The sequence below is a fragment of the Elgaria multicarinata genome, chromosome 9 (assembly GCF_023053635.1).
Source record: "Elgaria multicarinata webbii isolate HBS135686 ecotype San Diego chromosome 9, rElgMul1.1.pri, whole genome shotgun sequence".
NCBI lineage: Eukaryota > Metazoa > Chordata > Lepidosauria > Squamata > Anguidae > Elgaria > Elgaria multicarinata.
In genome coordinates this window covers 99,766,995-99,786,890 of record NC_086179.1, presented here as the reverse complement: position 1 = coordinate 99,786,890, position 19,896 = coordinate 99,766,995, and the positions used below count along the sequence as shown (strand labels likewise).

Here is a 19,896-nt window from a genome sequence, read left to right as displayed (position 1 = left end):
AAACAGTACAGAGGCTTAGACAAGACAAATTTTGTTTGAAGGCAAGCTAAATTTGTCATTTCTAAACCTCTATACAGCTCTGAAACAGCTACAGAGGCCTAGAACAGACAAATGTAGCTTGTTTTCAAGTTACATATGTTCTAAAGCTCAATACTGTTTTGCTGCTGAATTTCAGCAGCAACATTGAAATTTTTCTCCTTCCTTTTATGCTGGATGTGTGGTGGTGGGAGTGCAACCTGTAACACATCAGAAGGGGAAATTGGCCCATAAACTACCTGAAGTTGTCTACTCCTGTTGTAGACAATAGATCTTGTGGTGTATTCTGGGTAGAAGCTGGAAGCATGTAAGTATGTGTAGTGGTCAGTAGGTTTCCGATATGAGGTGGCACTTAACACGAACACTACAATGACCAAATTTCCCATTTTACCATTGGGAAAAAGTCTTTGTGGGAGGGAACACTATTTGCCTACACAATTTCCTGATTCCTTTCCAAGCTCCACATCTTTATTGTTTTCTCTACTATTTTTTTATTTACTCCCCACCCCAAATTTTTATTTTATTTTATAACACCCACAAGAATAGAATAGTCTCCTATCAATTCAGGTTTAAACAGCTGTTACAGAAAAGTTGGTTAATACAATTTTATTGGGGGAAATCAAAACAGAAAGAAAGAAAGAGAAATAAATGAATGCATAAACAAATAAACTAATTAATAAATGTGCTGTATGACCTTCATTTGTTGTTTTGTTCAAATGCTCACAGCAGAAGCAGGCATATATTGTTGTAAGTCCAGTTGTGATGTATTTTGAATAAATCTCCACCATATAGCATAAAATGCTAGTGGTTTTGTTTTTCTTTGGATTAGAAGCAAATCATGACTTATTTTTTTCTGATATTGCTTCTGACCATATATTTCGATAGCATGCAGGTAAGTTCAGATTATCCAGTTTTTTCCACTGCTATGTAATTGTCTGGTGAGTGGCAATTAGCAAAAATGATAACAAATGCTTACATTTCAAACTTACATTATTAGGTCCTTTGTATATTGATAGTAAAAATAATTTTGAATCATATACAATCATTTCTTTAGTAATAACCGTTATTTCTCTATGTACTAACATATATATATGTGGACAAGTCCACCATAAATGAAAATACATGCCTTTAATCCCGCAGCCTCTCCAACAAAGGGGGCTGCATGTTGAAGTAATATGTGCCAGCTGTACTGGTGTGTGATACCATCTGTGCAGTACTTTCAAAGAGGTTTCTTGGATAGAGGCTAATATTGATCTGAGTGGTCTATTGTCCCATAGTTTGTTCCAACTAGCATCTTCTAATTCCCTTCAAAAATCTCCTTCCCACACTTTCTTCAGGCCCACCATCAAACCCCTATGTGCATCTATTAGGATAGCATAAACTAAAGATACATTTCCCTTCCCTACCATCAGCATTGCTCATTCTAATCCTGTTAGGGTTCTGAGTGCATATGTCTTTATGTTGGGATCTCTGAGGAGGTGGGATAATTGTAATTCTTGTAGCCATCCTAAGCCTACTTCTCCTAGGTCAATTCTAAATTGTTCTATTGTTTGGGGTTTATCCTGAGCATAAAACCTCTCAATTGAAACTATCCCTTCATTTCCAATTCTGAAATTCTAGAGATAATATTGGTATCTAATTTTCCTGGATACATTTGTAATAGGGTGAAGGGAGACCACATTGGAGATAGCCTGGGTTGCCACTTTTTCCAAATTGTGAAAATAGTCTTGGTATATGGTTTTTTATTTTATTTATTTATTTATAACATTTTTATACCGCCCAATAGCTGAAGCTCTCTGGGCGGTTCACTCCTTTATTTTTATAGATTGAAAAGGCAGGGCTCAAAAAGGGCACGTATTCAGCATTACTTCTGCCAGATGTATCCAGTTTTTGTTTGCCTTCATAATGATAAAGTGGAGCTGCTGTAACTGAAAGGCTTCATACTATGATGTGAGGTGTTGGAGTCCCCAGCTTCCTCTGCCTGCTTTTTTGTAGTATAGTTTTATTTATTTATTTAAACATTTATATCCTGCCCTAGATCACAAGGATCTCAGGGCGGCATACAGATAAGTGCCAGGTGAAGTGCATTGGCTTGAAAGACAAATGTGTTGAGTTGAATTTGCCAAGACTTCAATATTTTTGGCTGGAGGAGAATGGGGAGGACTTGAAATAAGAATAAAAACCCGGGGATCAAAGACATTTTATTGTAACTATTCACCGTAAAATGGACAGATTCAATTTCTTCCATTTCTTCAGGTCTGTCATCATAATTTTAATAAGGGGACATAATTTATTTTAAATAATTTGTTAATTTTCCTGGAAATTTACATTCCCAGGTATCTAAAGGAAGTTCTACAGATTGGTGTTCCCAAGCTATAGCTAATTAAGTGTTGATGGTTGGGGTGGACATTGTATGACATGATAGTAGAATTTTCATAATTAACTTTTAAACTTGCCACTTGTCTGAAATTTTCAAATGTTTCCTTTAGGCTAGAAATTGATCGTTGTTAGGGTGACTATAGGCACCGGTTTACTCCGGTAACCACCGGGGAAACCGCACGATCCGGAGGATCCGGAGTGGGCCGCTGAAACACCGGGGTGGGGGGGACTCGGCCGCGGCCGCCCTTACTTGTCTGCAGCATTTTTTTCGGGTGCAGCGGCGGCCATCTTTAGAATCCATAGGCCCTGCCCTGGCAAGGCAAGCGAGGCGAGGCAGAGGCGGGCGGAGGCGGCGAGGTGGAGGGCAATCTGCAGCAAGTGCCGCCGCTTGTGGCGCCGCCGCCGCTGTCACCACCGGCCCGCCGCCGCCAAGAACACACAAGCGGCAAGAACAAGCAGCGAGGCGGGCGGCGCAGCCCGGCACAGCTCAGCGCGGCGCGTCCTGGCACAGCCCGGCGCGGCCTGTCCCGGCATGGCCTGGCGCAGCCGCAGCGGCAAAGACAAGCAGCGAGGCGGGCGGCGCGGCCCGGCACAGCCCGGCGCGGCGCGGCCCGGCGCGGCCCGGCGCGGCGCGTCCCAGCGCGGCCACAGCGGCAAAGACAAGTCCCGGGGCCAGCCGAACAAGCAAGGCGGAGGCGGTGAGGCGGAGTTGTTGGAGGACGCCAAGACGCGGGGAACAGGACGGCAGCAGAGGCCGAGGCTATACAAGCCAAGCGAGGCAGAGGCGGTGAGATGGGGGTGGTGGAGGACAAGCCACCACCACTTGTGCCGCTGCCCCGCCGCGGCCAAGACAAGATACGGCTCGGCTACTCGGCCGGGCCGCAAAAGAAGCATCGGGGGCGGGGAAGCAGCGTGGCCGTGGGGGGGGCCTGGCGGTGGTGGGCCAAGGTGCCAAGGACATGTGGTGGTCTGGAAGAGAGGGCCGGCAGCAGCGCATGGACCAGCGCTGAATGCGGAAGGAAGGAGAACGAGGACATTACAGCCACGGACCAGGCAGCAGCAGCAGGAGGCAGCTGCAACATGGGAAAAGGTAGGCCGAGGCAAGGCCACCATCCTCCTTAACTTGGCATGGGGGTGGTGAGGAGGAGGGGGGAGAGGCTTGGACGTAGGGCTAGGGAAAGGCGTGGGGGGGAGGCTAGAACTTGAGAGGTGGGACCTTTATTGCTTCAGCCACTTTAAAACTGGCTATTTGCAATTAAGTTTTCAAGAGTCCCTGAAAAGAGTACCTTGGTTACCAGGAGGTAAGGAAACGAAGGAGGAAAATGTGTCAGGTCAGTTGCAAACAAATATGGGGAAGTAAAAAGAGATGATGATGATGATAACGTAGGCTGACCATATGAAAAGGAGGACGGGGCTCCTGTATCTTTAACAGATTGAGAGGGGGGGGCTTAATTGCTTCAGCCACTTTAAAACTGGCTATTTGCAAGTTTTCAAGACGTCCCTAGAAAAAAATAACCTTGATGATAATGGATGGTGTTGGTAATATTAATAATGGTTCTCCTTGTCTTGGTGATGATGATAATGGATGGTGATCCCAATATTAATAATGCTTCTCCTTCTCTTGGTGATGCTGATAATATGATATTAATAATGCCAGTTATCATTTACTTTTCCACACCCCAATATAATTCCTTGTGCCATGGAGATCATAGAATCATAGAATAGCAGAGTTGGAAGGGGCCTCCAAGGCCATCGAGTCAAACCCCCTGCTCAATGCAGGAATCCACGCTAAAGCATCCCTGACAGATGGTTGTCCAGCTGCCTCTTAAATGACTCTATTGTGGGAGACGCCTCACCAGGCAACTGATTCCATTGTCATACTGGTCTAACAGTCAGGAAATTTTTCCTGATGCCCAGCTGGACTCTGGCTTCCTTTAACTTGAGCCCGTTATTCCGTGTCCTGCACTCTGGGAGGATCGAGAAGTGATCCTGGCCCTCCTCTGTGTGACAACCTTTTAAGTATTTGAAGAGTGCTATCATGTCTCTCCTCAATCATATTCAGCTTGCGATCTACAACAATTCCAAGATCCTTCTCATTTGTAGTATTGCTGAGCCAAGTATCCCCCATTTTGTAACTGTGCCTTTGGTTTCTATTTCCTAAATGTAGAACTTGGCATAGATGCTAATAATAGATTAGCACTGAACCTGCGAAAACCATTATCTTTAATGCAAACTGCTCTGGGCGTTTAAACCCAGTAGCTATGCAGTGCATAGCAAATGCCAGATCAAAGTTACAAAGGTGGCCATTCATGACTTTAGACATATTCTAAACCTTAGCACTTTCTTGCCAATAATTTTACATGTTGTCTGAAAGTGTTTCCATGTGATATACATCTTGATATCTAACAACTGCCGTGCATCTTCATTGCTACTCACTGTTTCTACATAGCTCTCCGGACAAGGAAACAGTTGTGTAAAATGTACTTGAGTCTTGAATCTTACCTGCTTCTGAAAAATGGATGCTTTAAATCCATATACTTATGCTATACTGTGTAGTGGCAGGGTTGTTGTTAGGGTGAGCTGAAGTAAGTGACATGTTTGAGATTGCATTTAAAAGGGACTTGCCTGTGAATTGTAGCTAACTGCTTTGAAGGTGGTTTTATTTTATTGTGTTGAACATACACTTAATGTGGATTCTTTCGTGTTCAATACAACTGAACTTTAAAATTAAGAATTACAGTATGTCCAGATTATTTTTGCCTTGGACAAGAAGTTATACAGTTTTTCGAAGTTGAAATCTATGCTAAGGGAAGTGTTGTTGTAGTTCTGTCCCTTTTTCCTGCATTTCACGACAGTAATAGATTGGGAACAACTATTCTAATGTGTTCTATGACTGTTGTGGTTGTTTATTATGTTATAAAAATAAAGAAATGGTTTTATATAAGTGTTAATTCTTTTTTTAGTATTTAGTATATTATTATAGTAGTTGTGTGCCTTTGGCACTCATTGGTTGCTATCATTTACTTTTTGTGAACCACCCAGAGAGCTTTGGCTATTGGGCAGTATAAAAATGTAATAAATAAATAAATGTGACCGAGGCCACACCCCCTTGGGGGCTGGGCATGTTGAATTGGCTCCGCCTTGGGGGTGGGCATGTTGGTGTGGCCACGCCTCCTGAGGGCGGCCATTTTGTCCTCCTTTTTGGTTTCCAAAATATGGTCACCCTAATCGTTGTGTGTAGCCCAGCATAATAATCATGTCATCCACATACATATTAATCACATGTTCGTCACCCTCTCCTCTATATCTGATAATACCTGGGTGTTGATGTATAATATTAGCCAATGGTTCCAGGGAGAGGGTGAAAAGCAGAGGTAGCAAGGGGCAGCCTTGTTTTGTTCCTCGTTCCAAGCTGATAGGTGCAGAGTCTGTATTGTTAGTATGCACTGTTGCAGTATTAGCAGCATATAATTTGGAAACTGCAGTCACAAATTACTGCATTTACTCGTGAGTAGCTGGGAAAAGCAGCAAATGGGGCACAGCACTCCACAGGAGCTCTGCAGCCATCAGGGCAGGGTTGGGAAATTGGGGGGAATCGGAGCCAGGGGGGAAATCAGAGCCAGGGGGAGATGGGGGAAATCAGAGCCAGGGGGGAAATGGAGCCAGGGGGGATGGGGGCAGGAGGGGAGATTGGGCAGGGGTGGGTGGGGGAAGCTCGGAGCCGGAGGGTGAAGATCAGGGCAGGGTGGGGGTTAATCGGAGATCACGGGGGGGGGAATCGGAGATCATGGGGGGGAATTGGAAATTGCAAGGGGGAATCATGGCCAGGGTGGGGAAATCATGTGCAGGGGGGAGCGGGGAACCCTGTTTTTAAAAACAAAAATGCCTACCTTTCCTGCTGGTGTGCTCTTGTGCACCCGGCCCTTTAAGAGTGAAACAAAATGGAGGATGTGGTGGGGCTTTCCTTTACCCCATTGCATCTGACATGTGGATAGGAGCGACAGGCCTCGCTACTTCTAGCGCAGGCTGGCCCCTCCTCACCACCAGATTTTAAGGTAGGTCTAGCAAGGCCCTAAGTCTCTTAACAAGCATTGCCATTCAAGATAGTCAAAGGCCTTGAATTTGTTGAGTGAAATTAATGACAATGGGTGACCTGTTCTGGTTGCATCACCTCTACCTATAAAGTGGAAAGCATGTGTCTGACATGTATGTCCAGAAATGTTTACCCACTTCCAGATGAGTTAGAAACTTGAAATTTGACACAGTGATAGGTCTGGCAGTACAATGTACCAGAAAAATTTAAAATCATGAATTTTGGGGCTTTAAGTATTTTTTAAAAGCATTTAATAAAAATCTAGGTTTATGCCTACAACTCCCAGCATACCTTGGGTGGAACTCCCAGCATGTCTTGGGCAGAAGGCCAGACTTACCAGGCTTTGGTAGCCAATGTGATTCCTAAGGTCAGTCTCAAGCAGTCAACCCAATTCCATGTAAAAGGAAACAACCCACATAAATGGGCTGCATAAAAGTGCCAAGTGGCTTAAAAATAAATAAATTCCAAGGCCTTTTAACTTGATGAGAATTTTTATGCTGCATTTTTTCTGTTATAACTAAACCACAACATTCCAAGACAGATGCAAGAATTACTGAATAAAGTTTATGATTTTTATGTAAAAGCCTGACTATACCATTTAAACAGAAGAGTGAATGGAGGAATGACTGATAGCTGAGAATGGAATGGTGGGCGGGGTTAGTGGCAGTTGGAGAAAGTCAGGTAGAAGGAGAACAAAGACAGTTAGCAAGAGGTCCAGAAAGTGGTGGCTGAGTTAGGACTGAGACATAGTGACCTGGTTTGCTAACCCATGCTTTATTTAAAATCAGCCACACTACATGCCAGTACTACATCTCCCAGCATGCCTTTGGCGGCCTGCAGGTGCCCACATTATTATTATTATTATTATTATTATTATTATTATTATTATTATTTATTTATTTACAAAGCGCCATCAATTTTCATGGCACCGTACAGAATAAAACAAAACAAGACAATCTGCCATATGGCTTACAATCTAAAATCACCATAACAGACAGGGGAGGGAGTGGAAAAACCAATAGGGGTAGGGGACATTAAAACTAAATATAGACTAGTATGACCACGCTACGGTTAAAAAGCTTTCGAGAAAAGAAATGTTTTCAAGCGAGATTTAAAAACAGAAATTGACGTCGTGGTCCGCACATGCACTGGAAGAGAATTCCAGGCATAGGGGGCAGCGAGCGAGAATGGGCAAAGACGAGCGAGAGATGTGGATACTCTTGGGCAGGTAAGAGACATGGTATTATTGGAGCGGAGGGCACGAGCAGGGTGATAAAGTGAAATAAGGGACGAAAGGTAGGGAGGAGCCAGATCATGACAGGCTTTAAAAGCAAGCAAGCAAGAAGAAGCTTGTATTGGATTCTATAAGAGATAGGAAGCCAGTGGAGGGATTTTAAAAGTGGGGTGACATGATCAAAATGACAAGCCAAGAAAATAATCCTAGCCGCCGAATGATAAATGGAGACCAGTGGAGACAAATGAGAAGAAGGAAGACCAGTCAACAAAAGATTACAATAATCCAGGCAAGAAATAACCAAAGCCTGAACAAGGGTCTTGGCGGAAGAGACTGATAGGAACGGTCGAATTCTAGTGATGTTGTACAAGAAAAAACAAAAAGACTTAGCTACAGCCTTGATATGTGTCGAAAAGGAAAGTGAAGATTTAAAAATAAAACAAAGGCTACGAACTTCCTCAACAGGATGGAGCGTAACATTATTACTGGTGATAGAGAATGAAGGAGAAGGAAGAGATTTAGGAGGAAAGACTAGCAATTCTGTTTTTGCCATGTTCAGTTTCAGTCGGCGCTGCAGCATCCAGGCAGAAACATCCGTGAGACAGGCTGGGATATGATCCTGAACATCAGAGGACAAATCTGGGGAAGAAAGATATAGTTGAGTATCGTCAGCATATAGATGGTATTGAAGGCCATGGGAATGAATAAGATTACCCACGGGTAACGTGTAAAGGGAAAACAACAACAGGCCAAGCACAGAGCCCTGAGGAACCCCAACTGAAAGGGGAAAGGAACCAAAATACTTGTGATTGAGAGCTTGGATGATGCAATATTTCCACAATAGAATCTCATACTCATGGGGAAAGGGTTAGGTAGGGTGTGATAAATGAAAAACAGATGGGAAGATCATCCCATTAAAGTCTTTTACACTGAGCCTTTGAATTCTGAAGTCTGCCTCTTTAAAATGGCTTCACAAACATGAGGACCGGACATGCTTTAAAAGGACTGCCTGAGATTATTAGGTTTTTATGATGATAGAGTAGGGATAGGTATCCTGGTCTTCTCCACATGTTTTGGACTGCAGCACCTATAATCTCTGACCTTGGGCAATACTGGCCAAAGGGAGTATTGTAGTCCAAAACATCAGGAAAGGGACCAAGTTGCTTGCCCCGCCAGTTCAGTGTTGCATATTGTCAGTTTAAATTATCTTCACCATGACTTGTTAGCAACCAGGCATTTCTGTCCATAAGTTATGGTTTCATGTTGAAGAGAGAATGGAAATGTGAAAAATATTACCTGTTCCCACCCACCCCGTATTCTGACATCAACAGCTGAAAATAATATTTCAGGAAACTAAATGTGTTGTATGTACTATTTTCAGAAGAATTAAAGGGACCTTTGGATGAGCATATCAAAAACTACAATGCAAAACATCCTGGGTTGCTGAAAATTGTAAGACATCAGAAAAGAAAAGGTCTCACAGAAGCTCGGATTTCTGGCTGGAAAGCATCCAGTGCAGATGTGGTGGTTATTTTGGATGCGCATATTGAAGTCAATCTTGAATGGTAAGGCAAGAAGAGACTGGGGCTACACCACAAGTAGAAATTAATTAATTAATTAATTAAAATGTAAGTAATTGGGCACTATTGCTAGTAATGCACTATGATATAAAATGTATTCTATAGGCATCTTTATTATCTCTCATTATACTCTTCTATTGTGCATGGAGGACATTTTATTCATTTATTTTCTTTCCATTGAAATGCATATTTGCCTCCTTCCTGGGCTTGCATGAGTTGGGTTATGCTAAAATAAATAAAACTCAAAATCCATGGAGAGTGCATGTTTGCCACTGATCTATTTATTTCCATTATTCCCTATGTTCAAAGTTCAGATTAGATTTCAAGAATGCAAAAGCCAAAAATATGTACATATTTGTGTCATAGTGAATCATAGAATCATAGAATAGCAGAGTTGGAAGGAGCCTACAAGGCCATCGAGTCCAACCCCCTGCTCAATAAAGGAATCCACCCTAAAGCATCCCTGACAGATGGTTGTCCAGCTGCCTCTTGAAGGCCTCTAGTGTGGGAAAGCCCACAACCTCCCTAGGTAACTGATTCCATTGTCGTACTGCTCTAACAGTCAGGAAGTTTTTCCTGATGTCCAGCTGGAATCTGGCTTCCTTTAACTTGAGCCTGTTATTCCGTGTCCTGCACTCTGGGAGGATCGAGAAGAGATCCTGGCCCGCCTCTGTGTGACAACCTTTTAAGTATTTGAAGAGTGCTATCATGTCTCCCCTCAATCTTCTCTTCTCCAGGCTAAACAGGTCGAGTTCTTTCAGTCTCTCTTCATAGGGCTTTGTTTCCAGACCCCTGATCATCCTGGTTGCCCTCCTCTGAACACGCTCTAGCTTGTCTGCATCCTTCTTGAATTGTGGAGCCCAGAACTGGACGCAATACTCTAGATGAGGCCTAACCAGGTCCGAATAGAGAGGAACCAGTACCTCATGTGATTTGGAAGCTATACTTCTATTAATGCAGCCCAAAATAGCATTTAGACTTTCTTGCAGCCATATCGCACTGCTGGCTCATATTCAGCTTGTGATCTACAACAGTCCCGAGGTCCTTCTCGTTTGTAGTATTGCTGAGCCAAGTATCCCCCATCTTGTAACTGTGCCTTTGGTTTCTATTTCCTAAATGTAGAACTTGGCATTTATCCCTATTAAATTTCATTCTGTTGTTTTCAGCCCAGCACTCCAGCCTATCAAGATCACTTTGAAGTTTGTTTCTGTCTTCCAGGGTATTAGCTATCCCACCCAATTTGGTGTCATCTGCAAATTTGATAAGTGTTCCCTGCACCTTCTCGTCCAAATCATCAATAAAAATGTTGAAGAGCACTGGGCCCAGGACTGAGCCCTGCGGCACCCCACTCGTTGCCTCTCCCCAGTTTGAGACGGTTCCATTGATAAGTAGTCTTTGAGTCCGATTCTGTAGCCAACTGTGAATCCACCTAATAGTTGTTCCATCTAGCCCACTTTTAGCTAGTTTGTTAATCAGAATATCATGGGGCACTTTGTCAAAAGCTTTGCTGAAGTCAAGATATATGACGTCCACAGCATTCCCACAGTCCACAAGGGAGGTTACCCGATCAAAAAATGAGATCAAATTAGTCTGACAGGACTTGTTCCTGACAAATCCGTGTTGGCTTCTAGTAATCACGGCATTGATTTCAAGGTGTTTACAGATTGACTTCTTTATAATCTGTTCCAGAATTTCCCCAGGGATGGATGTCAGACTGACTGGTCTGTAGTTCCCAGGTTCCTCCTTTTTGCCCTTTTTGAAAATAGGGACAACGTTAGCCCTCCTCCAGTCGTCCGGCACCTCACCCGTCTTCCATGATTTTGCAAAGATAATAGACAAAGGTTCTGAGAGTTCTTCCGCTAGCTCCTTCATTACTCTAGGATGCAGTTCATTGGGCCCTGGAGATTTAAACTCATTCAAGGAAATTAGGTGTTCTTTGACCATTTGTTTATCAATCTCAAACTGCAATCCTGCACCCTCAACTTTTGCTTCACTTTTTCCAGGGGGGTCATAGACCCGCTTTTGGGAGAAGACTGAGGCAAAGTAGGAATTGAGCACTTCAGCCTTTTCTTTGTCATCTGTTATTAATTTGCCATCCTCATAGAAAGTCTAACACATGAGGATGACTGATATTCACATAGGTAAAAGGCACCAGTGTGTGTCTGTGTTGAACTGCAGTTTCCTGACCCCGAAGGAGACTTGCCCAAACTTGGCACAAGGAAAATTCCTATTTTACTTTACACAGACGATGCTGTTATTCTCTCCCGTTCTAGACCTGGTTTGAAACATCTTTTAATGAAATTCTCCAACTTTTGCTTGACTAATGATCTGAAAATTAATTTTGAGAAATCTAAAGTCATGGTCTTTGAAAATAGATTTTCTCAAGATCCTGGAACAGGTGAAAAAATTCTCTTACCTGGTGCTGTTATTCCATCATACCCTGTCCTGGAGTGCCATAGATCAGCCACCCTTAATAAAACTTCAGTCAGTTCAGCCACAATAAATGTTTTTTCTTTACTAAAGGGGAAATGTTTATACCATGTTTATGCCATAAGAGTGTTTAATGCCAAGTCTGCAGCCCAGCTTTTATATGCCTCCAACATCTGGATAGGGGGATTAACATCTGAGATAGATAGGCTACAGACAAGGTTTTTGAGAACCCTTCTTCAACTCCCAAAGTGTGTCCCTAATTCTGTACTTTTGTTGGAAACTGGGGAAAGCTCTCTTTCACTTAGGGCTTGGTGGTCTGCCTTAAAATTTTGGATGGAAGTTAGTCTTTTGGGGAGGGGCTCAGGTCTGCTTCCATGTCTGGCTCAGGACAGCTATGTGAACAGCTGGTCCAAGCTTCTTGCCAGGAAGGCAGCTTCAATCGGTCTCTCCTCTTCCTTCCTCCTTAATCTGGGCTTGAATTTTGCTTTTAAATCTGTTAAACAAAGACTGTGGGACATAGCCTTCTGCGACTTACACACTTGCTCTTATGTTTCTTGCTCTCCCAGTGCATTGCATGTTCATTATGCTGGGCCTCTTCAGCTGGCTGACTATTTAAAGAACCTGTCGGTGGCTAAATATCGTATTGCTTTCTCCAAGGCCAGATGCAATGTTTATTCTATTGAATTACTTTGGGGCAGATATGCTGGTGTTCCTTATCAGGAACGATGGTGCCCCTGTAGGAATATGGAAGTGGAGATGATGGAGCATATCCTTCTGTCCTGTAGCTTTTATAATCAGGCCCATTGCTGAGTAAACTGTCTAGAAGTTCAGACAAATTTTATGTTAAGTTTCTGTTGGAAGATAAGTCCTCAAAAGTAACTTTGGCTGTTGCTAAATTTTTTACAGTGGCGGCCAGGATTAGAGCTCGCTGCGTATTAGATGAAAGTTGACAATAGCTCTAACTGTCTGATGTTTCATGTTTGATTATTGTTTTTTCATGGATCTATGGATCAAATAAAGATGTATGTTGACTGCAGTTTCCTTATAGTGTCAGGCTCTGATGCCTTACTTCCTTTGCCATCACTAGCACTCATTTTCTTCTATTGCCAGCCTGGTATACTGAGTTCCAGGAACATAACAATATAAGAAGAGCAATGCTGGATCAGACCAAGGGTCCGTCTAGTCCAGTACTGTGTTCACACAATGGCCAACCAGCTATCAGCCAGGTACCAACAACACAGGATATGGTGCAACAGAACCTTCTCATCCATGTTCCCCAGCAGCTGGTGTACACAGGCTTACTGCCTTGGATACTGCAGGTAGCACATAGCCATTAAGGCTAGTAGCCATTGACAGTCTTCTCCTCCATGAATTTATCTAACCCCTTTTCAAAGCCATCCAAATTGGTGGTCATTGCTACATCTTGTGGTTGTGAGTTCCATAATTTAACTACACGCTGTGTGAAGAAGTACTTCCTTTTATTTGTCCTGGATCTCCCACCAATCAGCTTCATGGATGTCCCCTGGGTTCTAGTATTTTGAGAGAGGGAGAAAAAGGTCTCCCTATCCACATTCTCCATACCATGCATACTTTTGTACATCTCTATCATGTCTCCCCTTAGCTTCCTTTTTTCCAAGCTAAATAATCCCAGCTTTTGTAACCTTCCCTCATAGTTGAGATGCTCCAGCCCCTTAATCATTTTAGTTGCCCTTTTCTGCACTTTTTCCAGCTCTAAAATATCCTTTTTTAGGTGTGGTGACCAGAACTGTACACAGTATTGTAAGTGTGGTCACACCACAGGTTTATATAAGAGCAGTATGAAACTGGCCATTTTATTCTCAATTCCTTTTCTTATAATGCCCAACATGAAGTTTGCCTTCTTTACAGCAGCCACACTGGATTCACATTTTCATCGAGCTGTCCACCACAATCCCAAGATCTCTTTCTTGTTCAGTCACCGCCAGCTCAAATCCCATTAGGTTATACTTGAAGTTCGGTTTTTTTGCCCCAACGTGCATCACCTTACACTTGCTTACATTGAACCATATCTGCCATTTGGATGCTCAATCTCCCAGCTTGGAGCGATCCCTTTGGAGCGCTTCACAATCCCTTTGTGTTTTAACAACCTTAAATAATTGGGTGTCATCGGCCAACTTGGCCACTTCACTGCTCACTCCTAATTCCAGATCATTTATGAACAAGTTGAAAAAAAAATGGTTCAAATACTGATCCCTGTGGGACCCCACTATTTACTTCCCTCCATCGGGAGAATTTATCATTTATTCCTGCTCTCTGTTTTCTTTTCTCTAACCAGTTACTGATCCATAAGAGGACCTCTCCTCTTATTCCATGACTGCTAAGTTTATTCAGGAATCTTTGGTGCGGGACTTTATCAAAAGCCTTTTGGAAGTCCAAGTAAACAATGTCCACCGGATCACCCCTGGCTACATGTTCGTTGACACTCTCAACGAATTCTAGTAGATTAGTGAGAGAGGGCCATTTGCAGAAGCCATGTTGATTCTTCTTCAGCAGGACCTGCCCTTCTATATGCTTCCTAATTTTGTCTTTAATAATGCTTTCAACCAATTTACCTGGAACAGATGTCAAGCTAACTGGACTGTAATTTCCTGGATCTCCCCTGGATCCTATTTTGAAAATTGGTGTTACATTGGCCGTCTTCCAGTCCTCTGGTACAGTGGGTGAGTTTAGGGACATGTTGCATATTTTTGTGAGAAGGTCTACAATTTCATATTTGAGTTCTTTGAGAACTCTAGGATGGATACCATCTGTGCTTGATGATTTATTTGCTTTCAATTTGTTAATAAGGTTAAGAACTTCATCTTTTGTCACCACTATTTGCCTCAATTCCTTAGACTCCCTTCCTGAAAACATCAGTTCATGCACAGGCATCTGTCCTGTATCCTCTGCAGTGAACACTGATGCAAATAATTCATTCAGCTTTCTTGCACTTTCCCTTTCCTCCTTTAGTATTCCCTAAACTCCATTGTCATAGAATCATAGAATAGTAGAGCCGGAAGAGGCCTATAAGGTCATAAAGTCCAACCCCCTGCTCAATGCGGGAATCCACCCTAAAGCATGCTTGACAGATGGTTTTCCAGCCTTTGGTATGGGAGAGCTCACAACCTCCCTAGGTAACTGGTTCCATTGTTGTACTGCTGTAACAGTCAGGAAGTTTTTCCTGGTGTCCAGCCAGAATCTGGCTTCCTGTAATTTCAGCCCGTTATTCCATGTCCTGCACTCTGGGAGGATCGAGAAGAGATCCTGGCCCTGCTCTGTGTGACAACCTTTCAAGTATTCGAAGAGTGCTATTATGTCTCTCCTCAATCTTCTCTTCTGCAGGCTCTTGCAGGTAGTTCTCATCTTCCTCAGCAAATCCCTTGAAGATCTGCTGTGATGATTTTGCGAGGCACCTTGAGGATAAAATTGCTCCATGTCATGCCAACTGGAATGCTGCTTGTAGTACAGAGGTGTGCAATGCACCATCTGCTCCAGCTGTATGGGATCAGTTTCAGCTTTTAAGGCCTGAGGATGTAGACAAGACACTTGGAGCTGTTCAGCTTATATCTGTTGCCTGTCCTGGCTTTTTAGAGCTAGCTGGAAGCTCCAGCTGCCTCAGTAGCCATGGAGGAGATAATCCATTCACAGGGAAATTGTTTGAGACCCTTACCAGCATATCTATGGATATCCAGGTCATATCCCAATGAATTGCAATGTAGATTATTTTTATTTATTTATTTATTACATTTTTATACCACCCAATAGCCGAAGCTCTCTGGGCAGTTCACAAAAATTAAAACCATGAAGAGCATAAAAAACAATCAACAATCCAAAAACACAAATACAAAATACAATATAAAAAGCACAGCCAGGATAAAACCACACAGCAAAAATTGATATAGGTTAAAATACATAATTAAAACAAGGTTTAAATTTAAGTTAAATTAGGTGTTAAAATACTGAGAAAATAAAAAGGTCTTCAGCTGGCGACAGAAAGAGTACAGTGTATGCGCCAGGCGAACCTCTCTGGGGAGCTTGTTCCACAGCCAGGGTGCCACAGCAGAGAAGGCCCTGCTCCTAGTAGCCACCTGCCTCACTTCCTTTGGCAGGGGTTCATGGAGAAGGACCCCTGATTAGTTTCAAAGTGGTCTCTTCAGGTCTAGAAAGCAGCTTAATACCCTAATATAATGTCAGAATTCCCAAGTTCAAGGACCCTTGCCATAGAGCTCCAAGAGCAACTAGTTGTGCTAGAGAGATACTTTCAGAAGGGAATGCCGGATAGTCAACCCAAGGTTCTTGCCATTCATCAAACTGGTGCTGCAGCTGTTTGCTCTCTTCATATCTCTTTCACCTCATGGTTGGTAATTAGGGGGTTAGTGGGAAAACCTTGGGGGACTGAGTTTGGCCCAAAGGTACCAGCTTCGGATCCCTACAGTACATTTCTCAGTATTGATCTACTACCTACTCTAGTATTATTCTTATGCATGGGAAGTGTTTTTGCTGCAAGATTAAATTAATTCATTTGCTCCATTGCAGGGCTGAACCCATTCTGTCCCGAATCAAAGAAGACCGCACAGTTATCATATCACCAGTGTTTGATAATATCCGTTTTGATGATTTCCAGCTTGTTCAGTATACTGCTGCTGCAGATGGATTTGACTGGGCCCTTTGGTGTCTCTATGAATCAGTGCCAGAAGACTGGTATGCACTCAAAGATGAAACAGCACCAATCAGGTAATTTAGAATAATAATAATAATATTTGAATCTAAGGAACAGCTGCTACAGGGTCACATAAGACCCTCAAAGAACTCAATACAAAATTGCAGACCTCCTCACAAAAATATGCAACACTTCCCTAAGCTTAGCCTCTGTACTAGAGGACTGGAAGATGGCCAATGAAACACCAATTTTCAAAAAGGGAGCCGTGGAAGATCCGGGAAATTACAGTCCGGTTAGCTTGACATCTGTTCCAGGTAAATTGATTGAAAGCATTATTAAAGACAAAATTAGTAAGCATATAGAAGGGCAGGTCCTGCTGAAGAAGAATCAACATGGCTTCCACAACAGCAATCCTTTCTCACTATTCTACTAGAATTCTTTGAGAGTGTCAACAAACATGTAGACAGGGGTGATCTGGTGGACATTGTTTACTTGGTCTTCCAAAAAGCTTTTGATTAAGTCCCGCACCAAAGTCATGAAATAAGAGGAGAGGTCCTCTTATGGATCAGTAACTGGTTAGAGAACAGAAAGCAGAGAGTAGGGATAAATGGTCAATTCTCCCGATGGAGAGAAGTAAATAGTGGGGTCCCACAGGGATCGGTATTTATTTTATATCAATTCTTTTCAACTTATTCATAAATAATCAGGAATTAGGAGTGAGCAGTGAAGTGGCCAAGTTTGCTGGTGACCCCAAATTATTTCAGGTTGTTAAAACACAAAGGGATTGTGAAGAGCTCCAAAGGGATCTCTCCAAGCTGGGAGATTGAGCATCCAAATGGCAGATATGGTTCAGTGTAAGCAAGTGTAAGGTGGCGAACGTTGGGGAAAACGCCCCCAACTTCAAGTATAACCTAATGGGATCTGTGGACAGCTCAATGAAAATGTCAATCCATTGTGCGGCCACTGTAAAGAACGCAAACTCCATGTTGGGCATTATAAGAAAAGGAATTGAGAATAAAATGACCTGTATCATACTGCCCTTATACAAATCTATGGTGCAACCACACTTAGAATACTGTGTACAGTTCTGGTCACCACACCTAAAAAAGGATATTATAGAGCTGGAAAAAGTGCAGAAAAGGGCAACTAAAATTATTAGGGAAGGTTACATGAGGGAAGGTTACATGAACTGGGATTGTTTAGCTTGGAAAAAAGGAGGCTATGGGAGACATGATAGAGGTGTACAAAAATTATGCATGGTATAGCGAATGAGAATAGGGAGACATTTTTCTCCCTCTCTCAAAATACTAGAACCAGGGGTCATCCCATGAAGCTGATTGGTCAGAGATCCAGGACAAATAAAAGGAAGTACTTCTTCACGCAGCACATAGTTAAATTATGGAACTCACTACCACAAGATGTGGTGATGGCCACCAATTTGGATAGCTTTAAAAGGGGGTTGGATAAATTCCTGGAGGCAAAAGCTATCAATGGCTACTAGCCCTGAGGGTTGGATGCTACCTCCAGTATTTGAGGCAGTAACCCTGTGTGCACCATTTGCTGGAGAACATGGGTGGGAGGGAGCTGTTGCACCATGTCTTGCTTGTTCACTCCTGGCCGATGGCTGGTTGGCCACTGTGTGAACAGAGTGCTGGACTAGATGGAGCCTTGGTCTGATCCTGCATGGCACTTCTTATGTTCTTATGAGGATAGAAAACTGGAAGTTTTGTAGCATCTGCTAATTAAGAAATATCTATTGAGCTTATGGATACAAACAGGTAGTGGTGAGGAAAACTCCCAGATGCCCAGTAAAAGGTTTATTTAGGCCAGCATTCCCAAACTTGGTGTTCTCCAGATGTTAAGGACTAGCTCCCATCAGCTCCAACCAGTGTAGCCAGTGTTCAGGAATCCTGGGACTTGTAGTCCAAAACATCAGGTTCCTTTAACAAAATGGCTAAGACAGCATCCTTCTTGAAGTGTGGTGTCCAGAACTGGATACAGGACTCAAGATGAGGCCTAACCAGGGCCCCTCTGATAGGAGTATAGTGACTAAAGACAAACCAAGCTTAATCCAGTGAGTGAGTAATACTCCATTTCCAGATAGCCCAGCAGTCACAGGGGAACCACTCTGTACTACTCAGGCAATAATTGTAGGCTTTGGAATAATAAGAAAGAACCCTATTATTTCCCAAGAGATGTGATTTTATCCACAAACTCTAAAGTGTTTTTCCCCTCACACAATTTAGTTTTAAATCTAGTACAGTAATGGAGGAAATTCAAATTAGGGAAGTACCCTTGATAAATTTCATCCCATGTTTTAATCATGTGTGGTATGTTTTTAATGCGTTTTTAATGTGTATTATATCATGTTTTTATACTGCTTGTTTTATACTTGGAATGGTTTTAGTTTCTGTGAACCGCCTGGGGAGCTTCGGCTGTTGGGCGGTGTAGAAATGCAATAAATAAAAAATATATAAAAATAAGTAAATTTCAAATTGAACATATAATAACAAAATCAAGATCAAAACCTCGAAAACTCTCTTTCCCCTTCTTTTATACCAGGAGCCCTTCTATAATGGGAATACTTGCTGCAAACAGAGAGTTTTTTGGAGAGATTGGGGTACTGGATGCTGGAATGCATATATATGGGGGAGAGAATGTGGAGCTGGGCATCAGGGTAAGGATTTCACTTTATTTTTCTTCCAAGTCTACATGATGCTTTATCACTTTATAGAGGGAGATGGAGAATTGCTTCCAAACGCCTTGGTCCAAATCCACATACAAATCCCAGTGTGGCCACAGAGCACTTTCGCCCCATGGGCTGTCCTGTACATTTAAATAGTGATGACAGATCTAGGGGAGACAACTATTTGCGTAGCCAGATTTACCATTGATATTTCTACTATAGCAGCTCATAGGCTGAATTGGCAACCCACTTTACCATTTCTGTTTGCTCATGCAGAGACACCAGTCGAAACTTCCAAGACAAAACCAGCTGTGCACACTGTTCTCATGCAGACTCCTAAGGTTCCAGCCATGGAGGGTAACAAATTAAACCTAAGTCACAAGTGTGACTCTGTGACGGAGAGGGATAATAAATACAAACCATGAAAGGGTTGTAACAGAACAATTGTACTCAAGAAATAAAGATGTCACTTCCTCTTAACAATAGCAGAAGCCATCATTCATGTTATGAATGATGTTCATAACATGTTCAGTCCCTAGCAATCCCGGATGGCAGGGATGGAAAGGCCTGTGCTTAAGATCTTGGGGAGCTGTTTGTAGTCCCTGTAGAAAGTGCTGAGCTGGATGAGCCATTGGTTTGGCTCAGGAGAAGACAGCTTTCATAGAATAGTAAAGCTTCGCTTTGAACATGTTGTGCATTGTGATGGGGCAGTCTCACCAAGTAGGGGAGGGACACTGTAATCAATGGGTCTCTTGCTCCTGAGCTGCAAGGATGGAGGGA

The 19,896-nt window shown here is 42.8% G+C and overlaps 1 protein-coding gene across 1 annotated transcript in view; it reads left to right on the top strand.

Moving 5' to 3' along the window:
- GALNT8 (polypeptide N-acetylgalactosaminyltransferase 8) overlaps positions 1-19,896 on the top strand; it is a 52,267-nt gene that overhangs the window by 13,556 nt on the left and 18,815 nt on the right. Inside the window, exons 3-5 of the mRNA XM_063135035.1 lie at positions 9,124-9,307; positions 16,307-16,504; positions 18,993-19,107. Of these exons, the coding sequence (XP_062991105.1) occupies positions 9,124-9,307; positions 16,307-16,504; positions 18,993-19,107 (497 nt within the window). The remainder of the gene's footprint in view (positions 1-9,123; positions 9,308-16,306; positions 16,505-18,992; positions 19,108-19,896) is intronic.